This window comes from Notamacropus eugenii, chromosome 2 (genome assembly GCF_028372415.1).
Source record: "Notamacropus eugenii isolate mMacEug1 chromosome 2, mMacEug1.pri_v2, whole genome shotgun sequence".
Taxonomy (NCBI): domain Eukaryota; kingdom Metazoa; phylum Chordata; class Mammalia; order Diprotodontia; family Macropodidae; genus Notamacropus; species Notamacropus eugenii.
In genome coordinates this window covers 327,426,129-327,444,375 of record NC_092873.1, presented here as the reverse complement: position 1 = coordinate 327,444,375, position 18,247 = coordinate 327,426,129, and the positions used below count along the sequence as shown (strand labels likewise).

Genomic DNA, 18,247 nt, shown 5'->3' with positions numbered 1-18,247 from the left:
GTGTGTGTGTGTGTGTGTGTGTGTGTGTGTGTGTGTGTGTGTGTGTATGTGTGTGCGCATGCGCGTAGGGGTGCCTTGGTGTGTGAACTAAATTCAGGTTTTTTTTCTACTCTGCAGAAGGAGTACAGATGTTTGACAGTGCTCTTTACATTTTGGAGTCCAGGATTTTCCTATCCTACTTATTTATCTATTCCCTAGGGAAATTGTGGACTCTTGAAGGCTTGGATCATGTCTTAAACTTCTTTTTATCTATTCCCTTCATAGCACCTCACAAGGTACCAGACACCTAATAAGGATCTAATGAAAGGTCGTTGCACTAATTGCATGTTTAAGAAAAGGTCAAGCCAACCATCAGACTAACCTGATCCCAGAAATAATCCAAGAGAGACTAGTTTATGACTCCAGACCAAACTCACATTATTTTCTTTTCTTTTTCCACAAAGGAGTTCCGCGTCCTAGGGTTACAGTGGACAAGATGGAAGTGATGGAAGGAAGCAGGGTGACGGTTGAGTGTTCGGTGCCTGAGGAGAAGCCTCCGATATATTTTATAATTGAAAAACTGGAAATGGATATTGTCAAGCAGAAAAAAGAAAAGCTGGCCCTGAATCAAAATTATGTGATGCTGGATTTCCCAATAGAAGAACAAGACCATGTTTTAATTTTTCAATGCCAGGCCAAGATCTCTTTTGGGAATTTCTTCGAGGCCTCAGAATTCACAAAGAGTGACCTGGTCACTGTGAGAGGTCAGAGTTCTTTTTCCATTTCCATTGTTATTGTGGTATGCAAGTTTGGTTTGGGAATAAAGATACCACCATCTGATCCCATTATCTGGGCAATTTTCTCTCAAGACTGTAGCATTGACTTAAGATTTTTTTGGGGGGCAGGGTGTGATGACTCATTTAGCTCAGTGTCAGTGATTCCAGAATAGGGAAGGTCAGATCTGGAGGTCCCAGGGGCCCCCTGTGGAAAATGGCTTTTGGATCTAGAAGAGAGTGACCTAAATGGTAAAGGAACAAGAGACTATGGCATACAATGTGATTGGAAGAATGTAGGATGTTTAGGTTAAGTCTTTGAAGAACTATATGAGGAAGACTTAGATTTATTCTGCTTAGCCCCAGAGGACAAAACTAGGAGCAATAAATGGAAATTACAGTGGGATGGATTTCAGCTCAATATAAGGGAACATTTACTAATAATTAGAGCCATACCAAGGAGGAATGGGTTGCTTTGGGAGGAGATGGGTTCCTCCTCACTCACTAGATGTTTTCAAGCATAGGCTTGAGGATTTCTTGTTGGGGATATTTGAGATTCTTAGGTAGGAGTTGGACCAGATGACCTTTGAGCCTCCTTCCTACTCTTAGATTGTAATTTTATAGTGCCACATCTCCAAAAGGCACAGAAGAAGTCCCCTATTAATGGTACCAAGATGAGGGATGGCTGCCCCCTCTCACCCCCTAACAGTCTTACTGTTAATTGAGTAGATCTTGGATGAAAAGAATCAATGAAATGACATGGTAAATGATCTCAGGGCAGAAAAAGAAAACAGGGGATGTAGCCTTAGAGTATTCAGTGCAAGGCATCATATGAGGAGATTCTAATGTAGTGCTCTTTAAACATCTTTATCTTAGGCCGTCATGTCTGCCCTATCCCTAAACCTTTGTATTGACACGTGCTATCTATTCCTCCATCCCATTTGTTTTACAAGAGAACAGAGGCAGAATCAATTAATCCACAAGTGTTTATTAAGTGTTGACTATGTAGCAAACACTATGCTAGGGAAAGAGACAAAAATCAAGCAATAACTTCCCATAAGTAGCTTACATTCTTTTTGGGGGAAGATGGTGTGTACATTTGCCAAACAAATGCACAGGAAGGAAATTGCCTTTCCAACCAGTAAGTTCTTCCTACACTTGAGGCATCATGCAAATGTGCCTGAATTGCTTTGTCAAGACTTGCCACATGATGCTCTCAAGGAAAAGAAAATCTAACAAAGAAACCCCTAATGTGATGCTCAAGCACCACCACCAATCAATCACTTTAAACTGGAATGAGTTTCACAGTCACAGCAGAGGGGGTGTGACTGGCATGGAAAGAATACAGAGGAAAGGTTTAGGAAGTGAATTAGGTAGCTTATCTCATGTAAGATACTGTTTTCAGTTTGCCATTAAATCAGGGGTAGGGAATCTGCAGCCTCAAAGTGCATCCTCAAGTGCCGCCCTTTGACTGCATCTGAACTTCACAGAACAAATCCTCTTATTAAAAGAATTTCTTCAGTAAAACTTGGACTCAGTCAAAAGACTGTACCCACGGACCTAGATGGCCTCATATGGCCTCCAATCTGCAGGTTCCCCACCCTTGATCTAACCCCTTCCTACCTTTCCAATCTTACCTGCCTCTCTGTAGTTTTTGATCCAATGACACTAGCCTCCTTGCTGTTCCTTCAACAAGAATCTCTTGTTTCCATCTCTTGGTTCCAGGAATTTTCATCGTTTGTTTCCCATGCCTGAGACACCTTCCCTCCTCACCCTCACCTCCTGGCTTCCCTGGCTTCCTTCAAGCCCCAGCGAAAGTCCCATCTTCTACTGGAAGACTTCCCAGTCCCCCTTGATTCTAGCGCCTTCCCTCTGTTGATTCTTTCCTGTTTATGCTAATATAGCTTATTTGTACATAGTTGCTTGTATATCGTCTCTACCATTAGATTATGAGCTTTTTAAGGGCAGGAACTATCTGTTGTCTTTTTTTGGATCCCCAGTGCCTGGCACATAGTTGTGTGTGTGTTCGTCCTTTGTTGCCGAAGAAGACCATGCTATCAGAGAGATAATGACACGACTTGCCCTTGACTTTGTTTTGAGTGAGGGAGGGCTGTGCAGCTCACCAGCCTCACTTCTCCTCCAGAGCCATCTGAATCCAGTGACCAGATATTCATCAGGATGACTGGAAATGACCCAGGTTGAGGCAATTGGGGTTAAGTGACTGGTCCAAGGTCACACAGCTAGTGAGTGTCAGGAGAGAGAGAGAGAGAGAGAGAGAGAGAGAGAGAGAGAGACAGAGAGAGAGAGAGACAGAGAGACAGAGAGACAGAGAGAGAGACTCGAGAGTGAGAAGAGAGGAACACTCCCCACCCCCCAGGGGGCTTCCTTCTTCTTTTCCCGGTTTTGGGTCACTCTTTCTTGCTTCTCTGGCACATAGTAGGTACTTAATAAATGCTTATTGACTTATTGACATTGGCTAGAAAAGCAATCAATGATTTCTCAAGCACCTACTATTTGTCAGATACCACACTGGGTTCTCAGGATATAATTATTGTTTGTCCTTTGTACTCAGAGGACCTCAGGAGGGTGATAATCTTGACTTGCAAGTGAATTGGATTTAAGTGAGTCAGAAGTGGGCAAAGTCATGAGTCTCACTCTCTCCTCCAGAGTCAGTGAAGTCTAGTGGCAAGATATCAGTCTAGCAATGGCCCAGGATGCAGTGGAAGAAGACTTGGGTCTTTTTCAGCTAAGGTCTTTCCCAGGTCACAGTTTGTCTGAGGCAACACCCATTTAGTGATTAAAGACTAGATTAGAATTGAGACAAAAGATCGCCTATTTTACCTTCTTCAAAGAAGCAATCTGGGAGGGCAGGAACCTTAGAATTTCTGGCCAGAACGGAAAAAAAATTGCTATGTCCACTCACTCTGAGCCATCAAAACCCAAACCTCAGGATATAAAGAGGATAAGTGAAACAATACTCATTTTCAAGGATCTTAAATTCTAATCAGGATATGCATACAAAGATAAATGCAAAATAGTTAAAAGCAATATAGTTTGCAAGCAGGGCACTAGCTATTGAAAGCTTCAAGAAAACTTTCATGCAGAATGTAGAACTGAACTGAGTGGAAGGAAGAAAGGAATTCTGTGAAGTCTAGGTGAGAAGGGGGTATGCTCCAGGAATGGAGCCTGGGCGGTGCAGAAGCCCACAGGCAAGAGACAGAACACCATATGTGGGGAACAGAAATGAGCAGTTTGGCTGGATCAGTAGAGTGTGAGAGAGGAACAGTGTTCTCCGAGGTGAGAAAGATAGGTTGGGGTCAAGTTGGGAAAGGTTTTACAAAGCTAAATGAGGAGTTTGTATTTTATTCCTGAGATAATAGGGAGCCATGGAGTTTATTTGTACAGAGGAATGACGTTGTCAGATCAATGTTTAAGAATCATGCGGTTGGCAGCTGTGAGGAGAGAGGACAGGGAAAGTGAGGGGGAGGACTTGTCAGTAATCTAGATGAAAGGTGAGGTGGGTCTGGACTGAGGTAGTCAAGGATAAAGTCAAGGTTGCAAGACTTGTTTGTTAGCCAAAATAGGCAAGCACATCTATTGCTAGCAGAGAGAGTGTTGGAATAAAGTCAGGAGACCTGGGTTTAATTCCCAGTTCCCACACTTGGTATCTATGTGACCCTATGTAAATCATTTAACCTTCCTTTGTCTAAGTTTTTTTATTCTATGAATTGAGAATAATAAGAAAATCTTATTTGTCCTATTAATGTTTTTACGAGGCAAAGCATTTTGCTATGTAAATGGGAGCTATTATCAGTCTTGTCATTTGCTTCTAAGTCAGACAGCAGAAGGGACTTGAAAGACAAGGAATTTTGTTCCTTAGAGGCAGAAGAAAGTTGTAGTTATATGCAGTTATAGGAGAAGGATGGAACTCTAAGGAGGAGGTTTACAATCTCGGTGTTGTCAGTCTAATTTCAATTCTTATTGTTTCTACTTCTCAGTCAGTCAATAAGCATATATGAGGTATCTGCTGTGTGACAAGCACTGTGCTAAGTACTTTTACCAAAATATGATCTCATTTGATGAGATAAAAAGATGAGATAATGTAAGAAGACTGGACAGGTTGGGTCAGGAGGAACCAGGTTATGCAGATCTTTGAATGCCAAATAGAGGATTTTATATTTGATCCTGGAGATGATAGGGAAACACTGGAGTTTACTGAAGGAGGAAAATGGAGATGACATGAATGGACCTTCAATTTAGGAAAATAACTTTGGATGCAAAATGGAAGATGGGTTGAAGTGGGAGGAGACTTGAGGTAGGCAGTCTCACCAGTAGATTATTGCACTAGTCCAGTTGTGAGGTGATGAAGGCCTGAACCAAAATGGTGGCAATGTTTGAGGAGAGAAGACGATCTATTAGAAAGATGCTGTAAAGGTGAGACCAACAGGCTTTGTCAAAAGATTGGATATAGGAGATGAGAGATAGTGAGAAATCAAGGATGACACCACTAGGTTGGGAGTCTTTCATAACATTTCTTGTATATATCCCCCTTTTTCCCTATACATACGCAAAGATAAAGTAGGAAAATGGAGGGGCACTATGACTATAGAGAGGAAAGCATGACAATGGAAAGGCTTTGAAGAAAACAATGGTTTACAGAAGGGAGGCAGCAAGGAAAATAGAAGTAATTTACCATTTCTTAGTAGAGAGGGGACTTTACATGGAATGGCGCCTATGAAGACCTGCTTCACATGTAAACTTGTTTTGCTGCCCTGTTCTTTCTGAAGGCAGGTAGGGGAGTCTAAGGGAAAGGAGGAAAGGGAAGTGAATGATGCTTTAAAAATCATAAAGGATGGATGTTTAAAAGAAAGAAGTAGCAAGAATCACCTTGACCCCATGCCCAAGAACTCTTGTTCATTCTTTTGCAGAAACGTTTTCAATCCCTAGTTTCCAAATAACACCTGAAGGAGAGATCACAGAAGGAGATCCCCTCAAACTTAAATGCACCATCCGAGTGACACATATGTTTCTGGAGGACCGTGAAATCATCATCCAGAAAGACAGAAAGATTGTGGCCTACAATAAGGAAGGGACAGAAGTTACTTACTTCACTCCAATAGCCAGAGTGGAACACATGGGGAACTACACCTGCAAAGTGGAATCCAGCAAGATATCTAAAGTCAACAGCGTGTTCATCAATATCACAGGTGAGAAAAGTCACTAACATGAGCTTAACTAGAGAAAAATGTTGCACAGATTAGCTGTAGACTCTGAAATGTTGCTGTCCAATAGGAACTTGCTGCTTCCATTCATTCATTAAGTACTGTTGATTTGCCTGTTCCATGCCAAACCTTGTGTCTGGTGCTAGGAGAAATACAGAGTGAGAAAATGCTATCCCTGCCTTTGCTGTTACTGTTGTTAATACTTTTATTTTCTTCTTCTCCCCTTTATGTTCAATGAGACTCAGATAGAAACAGTCCTGGGTTAAGTCACTATCCTGCTTCCATTTTTTTTAATGTTTATCATTTGGTGAACTTGTGCTGGGGGAATAAAATAATTGATCATTTGTAATTGAATAAAAGTACTAGGTTGCAAGCTCACCTTCTATAGACTTACTGAAAAGATTTTCAGAACAAGCCTCATACTAGATAGGATGAATGGGGTAGTGTGTTCTTTTTTCTGCCTGATTTTTATTTCTTCTGCTAAGACTTTGTATTCTTTCTCTATTTTTGCAAATAATTTACATTATATTATAATTAGCTATTCTTCAAATGTTTGATATAATTCATTGGTTTGGGGTATTTTTTTCTCTGGGAATTTTTTAATAGTATATTTAATTTCTTTTTCTGAGATTGGTTATTCAAAGTCTCTATTTCTTGTACTGAGTATTGTATATATTTTTGTAAATATTTATTTTTTTTTTATTTAAAATTTTGTTGGCCTATAGTTTGGCAAAATAATTTCAAATAATACCATTTATTCACTCTTCATTTGTTGTAAATTCTTTTCTATTTTTGATATTTGTAATTTGATTGTCCATTCTTTTATTAGATTAGCTATTAGTTTAATTTCTTTATTAGTTTCTTAAGGTTCCTAGTTTTATTCACCAATTCAATGGATTATTTTTTATTTTCAGTTTTGTTTATATATCCTTTGATTTTCATAATTTCTATTTTTTGTGTTTAGCTGGAATTTTTTTGATATTTTGTCTTTTCTAGTTTTCTGGCCTGTCTAATTCATTAATTTGTTTTTTTTTTCTCTTTTACTGATTAGAGTGTTTAAGATTTTCATCTAAGAACTTTGTTGACAGTGTCCCAAAGTTTTATTAGGTTGTCTCATTTTTCCCCCAATTTTCCCTAAAGAAATTATCTGTTACTTCTATTACTTGTATTTCGATCTGCCAATTCTTTAAGATGAAATTATTTGTTCTTCATTTAAGTTTAAAATTTTTACCCCAAAACTTATAATTTTTATTGATTATAATTTTATTGCATTGTTCTGGGCAAGAAATGTGTCTCATATTTATGTTTTTATGCATCAGTTTTATTCATTTGGGACATGGTGTAAAGTCACCAAACATAACTATGAATATGTATATTTCTTCATATTCCCTTTTAGTAACTACCAGAGAGCTATCTTCCAAAATTTTATTTAGGACATTAACTCCTCTCTTATTTATCCTTCTGTTACTTTTCCTATTTCTGAAAGGGATTACATTGAGTTATCTCATCACTATAATTCCACTGTTTATTTCTTCTCATAATTTAATAAATTTTCCTTCAAGTATTTAGATGTTATGCCATTTGTTCCATAAATATTAAAGCTTGGCATTATTTTATCATCTATGGTGCCTTTATGTATAATGTAACTACATTGCTTATGTCCTTTAACCACATACGTTTTTATTGTTGCCTTTTCTGAGATCATAATTGCTACCCTGCTTTTCTGAATTTGCCTGTAGCATAATAATTTCTGCTCCAGTCCCTCATTTAAATTCTGTGTGGATCTTTATATTTAAAGTGTGTTTCTTGTATGCTACAGACTGCTGAATTCTGCTTTCTAATCCATTATACTGCATACCTTTATTTTATGGATGAGTTTATATTAATCATTTTCATGATGCATATGTTTTCCTCTTTTCCTTTTATTCCCTTCTTTATGATGAAAAAGGGAGGTGGAGCAAAAGAAGGAAACTGATTAACACTAGTAATATTTAACTGGGAGCAGCTAGGCAGCACAATGGATAGAGTGCCAGGACTGAGGTCAAGAAGACTCATCTTCCTGAGTTCAAATCTGGCCTCAGACACTTACTAGTTGTGTGATCCTGGTCAAGTCACTTAACCCTGTTTGCCTCAGTTTCCTCATCTGTAAAATGAACTCGGGAAGGAAATGGCAAAGTACTCCAGTATCTTTGCCAAGAAAACCCCAGAGTGGCAAAGAGTTGGACACAAGTGAAGTGAGTTAGGAACAACAACAATCTTTAAACGCTATCGTCTGTTTCAATTCTATCCTTTCTTCACCAAGCCCAAGCTCTGATCTCAGACATTTAAGTTTTCCTTCTCTCTTTCAAATTCCCCTTGCCTTTTATGAGCCATTCTCTGAAGTAAGTTCATTTTACTTATGACTGTTGTTCATCCTTCATTCTCAAAGAGGACCACTAACATTGCAAAGGTGATCTGCCTTGCTTGTGACTTTTTCTTCCCTGAATCTACCCTTCCATTTATATCTTGTTTCACCCTTTCCCTTTTCTCACTTTCCTCCCATTGCTCATTTTTGCACCAAACTCTTTGTGTGTCTTTGTGAGATCATGTAATGTCTACTTCCCCTGCACTTTCATACATTTACATATTCTTTTCCCCTATATTTGTATACTTTTTTCTTATGTGACCCATTTATGTAATATAAGGTCCTTCTGCATCCCGAATCAATTATTTCTCCATTAGGAGGTGGGTAGCAGGATTTATTATCAGTCTTCTAGAATTGTGGTCAGTCTTTGCATTGACCATAGTTCTTAAGTGCTACAGAATTGTTTGTCTTTAATGATGTTGTCACTGATACACAGATTGTTCTTCTGGTTCTGACCACTTCACTGTGCATCACTTCAGGCAAGTCTTCCCAGGTATCTCTGAAACCATCCCTTTTATAATTTCTTATAATAAAATAACAGTCCATTAATTATATGCCATCATTTATTCATCCATTACCCAACTTATGGGTACACTACGATTGTTTCCAGGTCTTTTCTACAAAAAAAAAAAGCTACCATAAATACTTTTGTACATATGTACTTTTCCTTTTCCTTTGATCTTTTCAGAGTATAGGCTTCGTAGTGGTTTTCTGGGTCAAAGGATATGCTCAGTTTACTGACTTTTGGGGTAGAACTCCAAAACACTTCCTAGAATGTTTGGACCAAACATTTCTCTACCAGTAATATATGAATGTGCCCATCTGCCTGTACCCCCTCCAATAATTGTTGTTTTCCTTTTTTTGTTCTTTTTGCTAATTTGATAGGTATTAGGCAGAACCTCAGGATTATTACATTTTACCTTGAATCTTTATCTGAGTTTGCACAAGATTCCCTGAGGTGGTACCTGTTGTGTGTTTGTGCCATTCTGGAGTGCATACAAGAATTTATTTCTGTTTCTTTTTTCATCTTCTTCATCATTGGTTTTTCTGGGGTCTTTTCAGGCATTCATTGGGACTAGGTAAGTTGCACTTCTCCTTCATGATCTTTCTTTTGTCAGCACCTTAACTGAAAGTGAATTTTTGTTTCAGTTAAGAGATTCATTTGACACAATCATTTGTCCAATACTTGTTTTTGGACATGTTTTTGATTTCTTGTGGATATTAACTTTTGGTTCCATTGCTAAATCTTAGCTATTTAGTAGGCTCTGTCTGGTGGTAAACTAGTTATGAGATACCTTTGGTAAGTCCCCCAGTGGTGTCCAGCCTTTCCTCTTTCTCTATTCTGGAAATGTTTCTGTAACTTACTAAGGTCCCTCCTAGCTCTAAAGCTATGATAAACTTTTTTCTTTATTTTTTTTAACCTTCCCATTCTGCAGAATCAGGAGGTGCTAGTTTAGACAGTATGATCATCAGAGAGATTCTCTGTTTTCATATTGTAATGTCTCTCTCAAATATATATTTTTTTCCTATATGTCAGCTGGACAGAGAAGTCTTGGTTTGGAAGTGAGAGACTGAAAAGTAGAACCAAGTGTTTCAAAAGAACAATTTGCTCTGTATTTAGGAGAGGAGTCTCTCTCTCTCTCTCTCTCTCTCTCCCTCCCTCCCTCCCCCCTTTTCTCTGTCTCTTTCTCTGTCATTGTCTCTCTCTCTCTCCCCCTCTCTTTCCCTCTCTCTCTTTTTCTCTTCTTTCTGTCTCTGTCTGTCCCTCTTCCTTCCCAGCTTATCAGGAAACTAACTAGATCTCAAAGCAGGAAGTGTGGTGTAGTTGAAAGAGTGCTGAATTTGGAGTTTAAGGACCAGGGTTGGAATCCTGGAGCTGCTCTTTACTAATTATGTGACCTTAGTCAAAGCATTTAACCTTTGAGGCCTTAGTTTTCCCATTTATAAAATGCAAGGATTTGATTAGAAAATGAATAAGATAGTGGTATACTGGTAAATGTTTAACAATCCGCTCTATAAGAAAAAATGTACATACAACATACTTTTAAGTTTAATCCGAATTATTAACATTTTATTCATCACTTTCTTAAGTCCAGACAATAAACAGAACAATAAATCAAGCCCTCATTTGTGGATTTGGACAAATTTTCAAGATGTAAATGTTCACATTGAAAATTTAATAATCAGCTCTTGTGAGCTAGTATGAACTGGCTTCAATATACCATTAGTATGAAGTCTCTTTCAACTCTAAATCTACGATTCTATAGCCTAGTGTAGGAAGAACATTGAACTTGTGTTCAAATCCTGGTTCTGTCACTTACTACTTAAAGTGATCTCAGGCTAGTCACTTCATTTTTCTGGGTCTCAGTGTGCATCATCGTCATCACTAGCACTTATATAGTGCTTTAAGATTTGCAAAGCAATTTATAAATGTTATCTTATTTGACCTTCACAACAACTGTGGAAGGTATGTGGTATTCCTATCCCCATTTTACAGATGAGGAAATTGAAGGTAGAATTTGATCTCAGGTCTTTCTGACTCCAAGTCCAATAGTCTATCCACTGTGCCCACATAGTTGCCCTCCTGTAGAATGAGAGGGTTGGACTAAGGGATTTTTAATATTCCTTTCATCTCTGATATGCTATGATTCTGTGATTCCCAAGCTAAGAAACATTAAAATTTTTGATTTAAGAATTCACCAGGTTGAACTCAGTTCAATTCAGCAAGCATTTGTTCAACTCCTATTATATTTAAGACACTACGTATGCTAAGCCTTGGAAATACAGACACAAAATAAAAATCAGCAAGAAAAAAATCAGCCCCTAGCCTTAAGAAATTCATATTCTACTGGAATTTTAACTAGGGACACAGTTTAGATACAAAATATTTTGAGGAGGGAACGAGCATTAACAGCTAGGAGGATCAGGAAGAGGCTTCCTATAGGAGGTGGCACACAAAAGGAGTTTTTGAAACTGAAAATGTAATAATAATGATGTTGATGATAGCTACAATTTATATGGAGCCTACTATGTGACAGGCATTGTGCTAAGTACTTTGCAATTATTATCTTGTTTGCTCCTTACAACAACCCTGAGAGTTAGGTATAATTATTTTCTTCATTTTACAGATAAGAAAATTGAGGCAAACAGAGATTTTACGTGGTTTTCCCAGGGTCACATAGTTAGTAAGTGTCTGAAGTTGGATTTGAGTTTTTGTCTTCCTGACTTCAGGTCTGGCCTTAGAATAGCTACCGGTTAAGTGGAAATGAGGAAAAGAATACATTACAGGCATAAGGGACAGCCTATGCAGAGACAGGAATGCCTGAACTGGAATACAGGGGGTAGCAAGTAAGCCAATCTGACTGAAATTTAAGATTATGTGAGATAGGGACCGGATCTGTAATTTCATTGATACAGTGATCTTCTAGGTGAAGACAGTACGCCTACCAGTTCAGGACAGCACCTTCTAAATGAAAGGTTTGTCTAGAGAATTGAAAGACTGGAAGGTTTGCCCTGGGTCCTGGAGCCTCTATGTGTCAGCAGTGGGACCGCGAACCCAATTCTTTCTGGTTTTGAGACCAGTTCTCTATCTACTGCACCACATTGCCCTTCTAAGAGTACAGAAAGAGAAGTAACATGAAATAAGCCTGGAGAGGGAGGCTAGTGTTAATCAGCCAATCAACAAACATTTAACAAGCACCTACGATATGCCAAGCACTGTACTAAGTCAGTCTGTGAAGGGCAAGTCTGTTCTCCTTTTATCTTTCACGGGGTTGATTGTTTCTGTCAAAAAGTAGGTCAGTGGAAACGTCCTCCTCATTGATATTCCTTTCCCTTTCCTTTAGTAGCTTTGGAGTGGTGCCCAACTACACATCATTGCTGCTCTTTGTTCTTTACAGAGTTATTTTCCAAACCCCAGCTGCTGATTTCTTCCAACCATCTGGATGAAGGTGGGAAGCTAGACCTATCCTGTCAGATCTCAGGGTCTTCACATGCCAATTTCACTATCCAGAAGGAGAATACAACAATAACAAATTCTCAGAACTTTACAAAGAGGGCCTGGGTACATGACAGTGGGACATACAGATGCCTTGCTGCAATCCACAATGTCATCAAGGAAAGTGATCCAGTACAGTTATCTGTTTTTGGTGAGTAAATGTTTATTTATGTGTAGGAGACCAAAAGATGGAAAAGACTCTGAATAGAGCTGCTGTTTCTCTAGTACTCAGTGCTAAACAGAATTCAAAAGGTGAGTCAGAAAGTGGTGGGATGGTGAGTGGAGAAATGAAGAAACCAACGGAAAATGCAGAGCACAAGCACCTAGAGCTGTGTCGTAGAAAGAGTTTTTTGCCAGTATTATTATTTGCTTCTGCTTGACCACATGACAGAAAACACCAATGTTAAGACTGGGCCGGCACTTTGCAAAGTTCTAACTTGCCTAGACAGCAGCTTGTTTGAACAGACAACTCAAGAACGTTGCTGAGGGTTTTTAAGAAACTCTTGTGAAAAAAAAATCCAACTTCTGGTTCTTTGTTCATGTCTTGGAGAATAAGCTTAAAGGTTGCCCCAACATGGTAGAGAGGGAACAGAGCTGCATATATTAAGATGGGCAATGAAGCAGACAGAAAGTTAAGCACCATACCAGGAGGTTGCATGCCAATCCAGTCCAATTAAGTACAGTTCTACAAGCATAAGTACCCTCAGTGGTATGTGAATTAATTGGGACAAGCAATAATTTGTTATGGTTTCATTGTGTTTGTGTTTCTGCTGAAATTAGGATGATTCATAATGTCTGACTTTGACCCAGTAAAACTGGAGGGAACTGGTTTTCCCACTTTTTGTCAGTCATCCATCAGTTGTGTTATATTTCTTAGCATATATGTGTGCTTCATTGTTCTGGTAACAGCACCCTTCCCCTGCTTGTTTGATTAGGAGATGAGCATGGTCACAACTGGGTTTCATTTTATGGGTTCGGTCTTGGACTATGGTTTTACTAACAAAGCCTGAAGTAGCCAGGCTAAAGTTGGAAAGCTGAGCCAAATGGGACAGGTCATTGGATTCTCAATCAGTCTGAAATGCCACTGTCCTACACATAAGGGGCATAGCAAGTCATCATGATGTGAATGTTGCCATCAGCCTCATTGTTGTTGGTGTTAATATAATGTTGGTGCTGAACATTCATTCATTTGGCAAGCATATATTAAACACCTGCTGTCTGTGGAACCTACTAAGCCAAGTCCTGAAGGTGATGTAAAGTTTAGATAAGATACAGATTCATTTTCAGGGAGTTTACAATCTTGGAGGTGGATGGAGGGTAAGCCACCAGCACAAATAATTTCTATACAGTATTATGTGAAAATAAATTAAAGAAATGTCAAACATAATGCTATGTGAGGAGAAAGGTGGAGGCTGGGGGATCAGAGAAGGATTCTCATGTGAATTCAGACTTAAAAGATAGGAATTCCATAGGTGAAGGAAGGAGGTAAGGAAGAGGGGACATACTCAGAGTTTCCACTGATTTTACTATTTTACCTGGGTCCATCCTGTGCTGATCTTCCTAATAATAATTTCCCAGGAGTAGTGATAATGTTTATGATAATCATGAGTATCAGTGTGGTGCAACAGACAGAGAGACAACATCAGAATTAAGAAGAACATCTCCTTCCTCAGACATAAATGGGCAAAAAGGATGCACACTGATCTTGGACAAGTCACTTGAGTTCTTAGTGTCCCAGACCATAAATTCTAGAACAAATGCCCATATTCATTAATAGAGGAAGCTTCCTTACTAGAATTGCCTACACCAATGAAATCACAGGTCCAGACAAAATCATGATAGTGATAATAAGAATTATCATAATAAGTAAGGTGGTTGGGGAAGCACCTTAGAAAGTGTCATTATGTGCTGTCCATCGTACGTGAAAATAATGCTCCTGATGAAATATCCCAGGAAATGAGCTCTTTTTGCATTGATGGGGTTCTCTTAGACTAACCCATTTCCTTTGTTTAGTTGCCTTGCGGTCAATAACATCTCTAATTGCGATCAGGAATAGGGCTGATGTCTGGGAATTAAGTGATGCTAATTGACCTACTAAGGGATTGAAGCCAAGACCTTGACTCCATTAGACTTGTGCTTTTGAATATTTATCACAAATTTCCTCTGCTCCTCACACCCCCTGTAAAAAGCACTGGTCTATGAGACTGTATTTGTGTCAATATTGATCCCTAAAATTTACAGACTTTACTGAACTGAATGGCTCCACTGGAGCAAATGATCATCTTTTCACCTATATTACTGCATTACCTTCCCATAGGGCACGGGTAAGGATATGTTGTCGATATATTTATGTGTCGATAAGGGGCCATGTGTGCATACATAGACATATATGTACAAACTTTTCTTAAATAGATAACATTGTCTCCCTGATATTTGCTGAGTGCTTTATCATCCCAAAGTATATCAATTCAATATAATAAAATGTAAGCATTTTATGCCTACGAACTAGTCACTAGGGATACAAAGACAAAAATGAGCAAGCCTGCAACTTTAAGGACCTTTACATTTGTCTGAAAGTCTTAACCATGACCTCATTTCACCCCCACAGTTATCCTGGAAGGCAGATAAGGAAGGCATTATTATAAATATATTCACATATTGTTTTGCTGAAGCAGAATGGAATCTTCTTGAGGGCACAGATTGTTTCATTATTATCTTTGTATCCCTAACACCCAGCTAAGTGACTGACATATAGCAAGAAATGAATGGTTTCCAAAAATGAATTGAATTTAAAAAAATGAAAAAATAGCTAAAACTAGTATAGATACTATAAACAAAGTAGCAGAGCAAGGAATAGTTTTCCTGTCAGATTTATAGAGAATGGAAGAATGTGTGACCAAGCAAGAAATAGAGAACATTATGAAATGGAAAATGGATAATTTTGATTACATCAAATTGAAAAGTTTTTGCACAAACAAAGCCAATGCAACCAAGATTAGAAGGGAAGCAAAAAAGTGGGAAACAATTTTTATAAGCAGTGTCTCTGACAAAGACCTCATTTCTAAAATATATAGAGAACTGAGTCAAATTTATAAGAATACAAGTCATTCCACAATTGATAAATGGTCAAAGGATATGAACAGACAGTTTTTAGAGGAAGAAATTAAAGCTATCTATCATATGACAAAATGTTCTAAATCACTATTGATTAGAGAAATGCAAATCAAAACAATATTGAGGTACCACCTCACACTTATCAGATTGGCTAACATGACAGAACAGGAAAGTGATAAATGTTGGAGAAGATGTGGGAAAATTGGATCACTAATGTATTGTTGGGGGAGTTGTGAACTGATCTAACCATTCTGGAGAGCAATTTGGAACCATGCCCAAAGGGCTACAAAAATGTGCATATCCTCTGACCTAGCAATACCACTTCTAGGAATGTATCCCAAAGAGATCATAAAAGTGGGAAAAGGACCCACATTTACAAAAATCTTTTTGTGGTGGCCAAGAATTGGAAATTGAGGGGATGCCCATCAATTGGGGAATGGCTGAACAAGTTGTGGTATATGAATGTAATGGAATACTATTGTGCTAAAAGAAATGATGAGCAGGAAGACTTCAGAAAACCTAGGGAAGATATGAACTGATACTGAGTGAAGTGAGCAGAACCAGAAGAACACTGAACACAGTTACAGCAAGGATTAACTTTTATAGACTTAGCTCTTCTCAGCAATGCAAGGTTCTAAGACAATTCCAAAAGGCTCACAATGGAAAATGCTATCCACATCCAGAGAAAGAACTATGGAGTCTGAATGCAGATGGAAGTATACGATTTGCGCTCTCTCTCTCTCTCTCTTTTTTTGTTGTTTCTTCTTTCTCATGGTTCCGTCCATTGGTTCTGATTCTTCTTTACAACACGACTAATGTGAAAATATGTTTAATATGTATAGCCCATATTAAATTGCACACCGTCTTGGGGAAGGAGAGGGAAAAGATGGGGAGAAAATTTAGAACTCAAAATCTTTTGGAAGCAAATGTCAAAAACTAAAAATTAATTAATTAATTTAAAAGCAGCATAATATTTTTTGGGGAGAGCATTTTTTGGTCACCTTTCTAAATGATAAGACTGATTGGGATGTTTCAATAGGTCTGAAGTGCTATTTTTACATTAACTCAATAAAGATTTGCGTTTCTCTTTCTGAACTTATTCTAATCAGATCATTGTTTGTAGAATTGGCCTTGAACAGCTAATTAAGTGCACTTTTGTAACATTCTGCATGAGAAAGAATGAATTTCAATAGTGTCCCTGGTAATTTCTCAATTATTTTTTCTCCTTTTTTTTCAGAAATTGTCTCTAAGCCCAGAATTTTTCATAACTCAGAATCTGAAGTAATAAAGGGGCAGCTGTTAGAACTCTATTGCCAGTCAACAAATGGGACACCACCTATTCGGTACTATCTTTGTAAAATGAACACATGTAAGAGTCACAAAGAAATGTACTCCAATGAACCAGCAAAATTCTTGGAGAGGCCCACTGCAACCACAGAATATACTTGTGTTGCAAAAAACCACCATTCCCAAGGCTCAGTGGTTAGTGATGTCTTGAATGTCTCAGTGATAGGTAAGTTGATGTGTAAGAAATAAAGAAAATGCTTTGATAGCCCTAAAAGAACCCTATTGCTTCAGAGCAAAATTTGGACACTATCTCATGATATTTTCAGAGGTTTGGGGATACCAAAAGAACACTGAGTCTGGGCTTGAATCCTGGTTCTGTAAGTTATTCCTTGTGTGATCTTGGACAACTCAATTCAGCAGCTATCAAGTGACTGATATTTTCAAGACTCTCTTTGTTCTTCTTGTTCAGTCATGTCCAACTCTACGTACCTCCATGGACTTTTTGTCTATGGGGTTTTCTTGGCAAAGTTACTAGAGTGGCTTGCCATTTTCTTCTCCAGTGTGTCTCTATTTTTACAGAGGAGAAAATGAGGCAAATAGCAGTTAAGTGACTTGCCCAGGGTCATACAACTAACAAGTGTATGAAGTCACATTTGAACTCAGATCTGCCTGACTCCAAGCCTAATGTTCCATCCCCTGCACCACCTACTGTTGATTAAAAGACAAAAAATAATATATTACTTATCATTAAGGAACATACCATTTGCACAGGGCCAGGCACACAGTAGGTATTTGCTAAATGTTTACTGATTGATGATGATAACGATAACAACAGGTCTTTCAAAACCTAACGTATCATCCATGCTATGGGGAGGAGGGCAAACATCAAGGAAGGGACAAAAGTGATAATGTACAATGGGAATTTTAGATTGCTATAGTAGCCATGAAAGCCTAACCAGAGCCCTAAAATACTGCCAAATTAGCTTCTGATGATGTCAATTGGGTTAGCACTCTGGTAAATGTGTTGCAATGGCTTGAAAGAGTTAAAGAAAAGAAGACATGGTTGTTATAAGGTTGCAGGGTAGTCCTACTCTGAATTCAAGGGCTTCACACAATAGTGTTATATGCAGTGAACACTGCCTTGGTAAGAACAACAAGGTGAAAGGTGGAGCTATCGTCAATCCTATCCCCATCCCAGGGCAAAATGACTGGAGAAAGCTATGGAGGATCTGAGGAAAGACACTGGAAGTTATGTCACTAGCGGTTATAAGTTGGAAGAAAGTTAAATTTCCCAAATAAAGCAACACAACAAGAACATTCAGAAGAGTACGTGGGAAAAGCAAAAGTACACTAGGAATTCTAGATTTCCTGAAATCAAAGTGAAAAAGTGGAAGTAAGCACAATGAATAGCAATTAATTCAACATCCATTTAAAAATATCATTCCAGAGGCTTGAGAAGCAAAGAAATCAG

General features: G+C 38.4%; 1 protein-coding gene across 6 annotated transcripts in view; it reads left to right on the top strand.

The window, feature by feature from the left end:
• PECAM1 (platelet and endothelial cell adhesion molecule 1) overlaps nucleotides 1-18,247 on the top strand; it is a 101,969-nt gene that overhangs the window by 18,452 nt on the left and 65,270 nt on the right. For all 6 annotated transcript variants that reach the window (XM_072645422.1, XM_072645417.1, XM_072645420.1 and 3 more), the window contains 4 exons: nucleotides 444-743; nucleotides 5,681-5,959; nucleotides 12,278-12,526; nucleotides 16,727-17,002. In XM_072645422.1, the coding sequence (XP_072501523.1) occupies nucleotides 444-743; nucleotides 5,681-5,959; nucleotides 12,278-12,526; nucleotides 16,727-17,002 (1,104 nt within the window). The remainder of the gene's footprint in view (nucleotides 1-443; nucleotides 744-5,680; nucleotides 5,960-12,277; nucleotides 12,527-16,726; nucleotides 17,003-18,247) is intronic.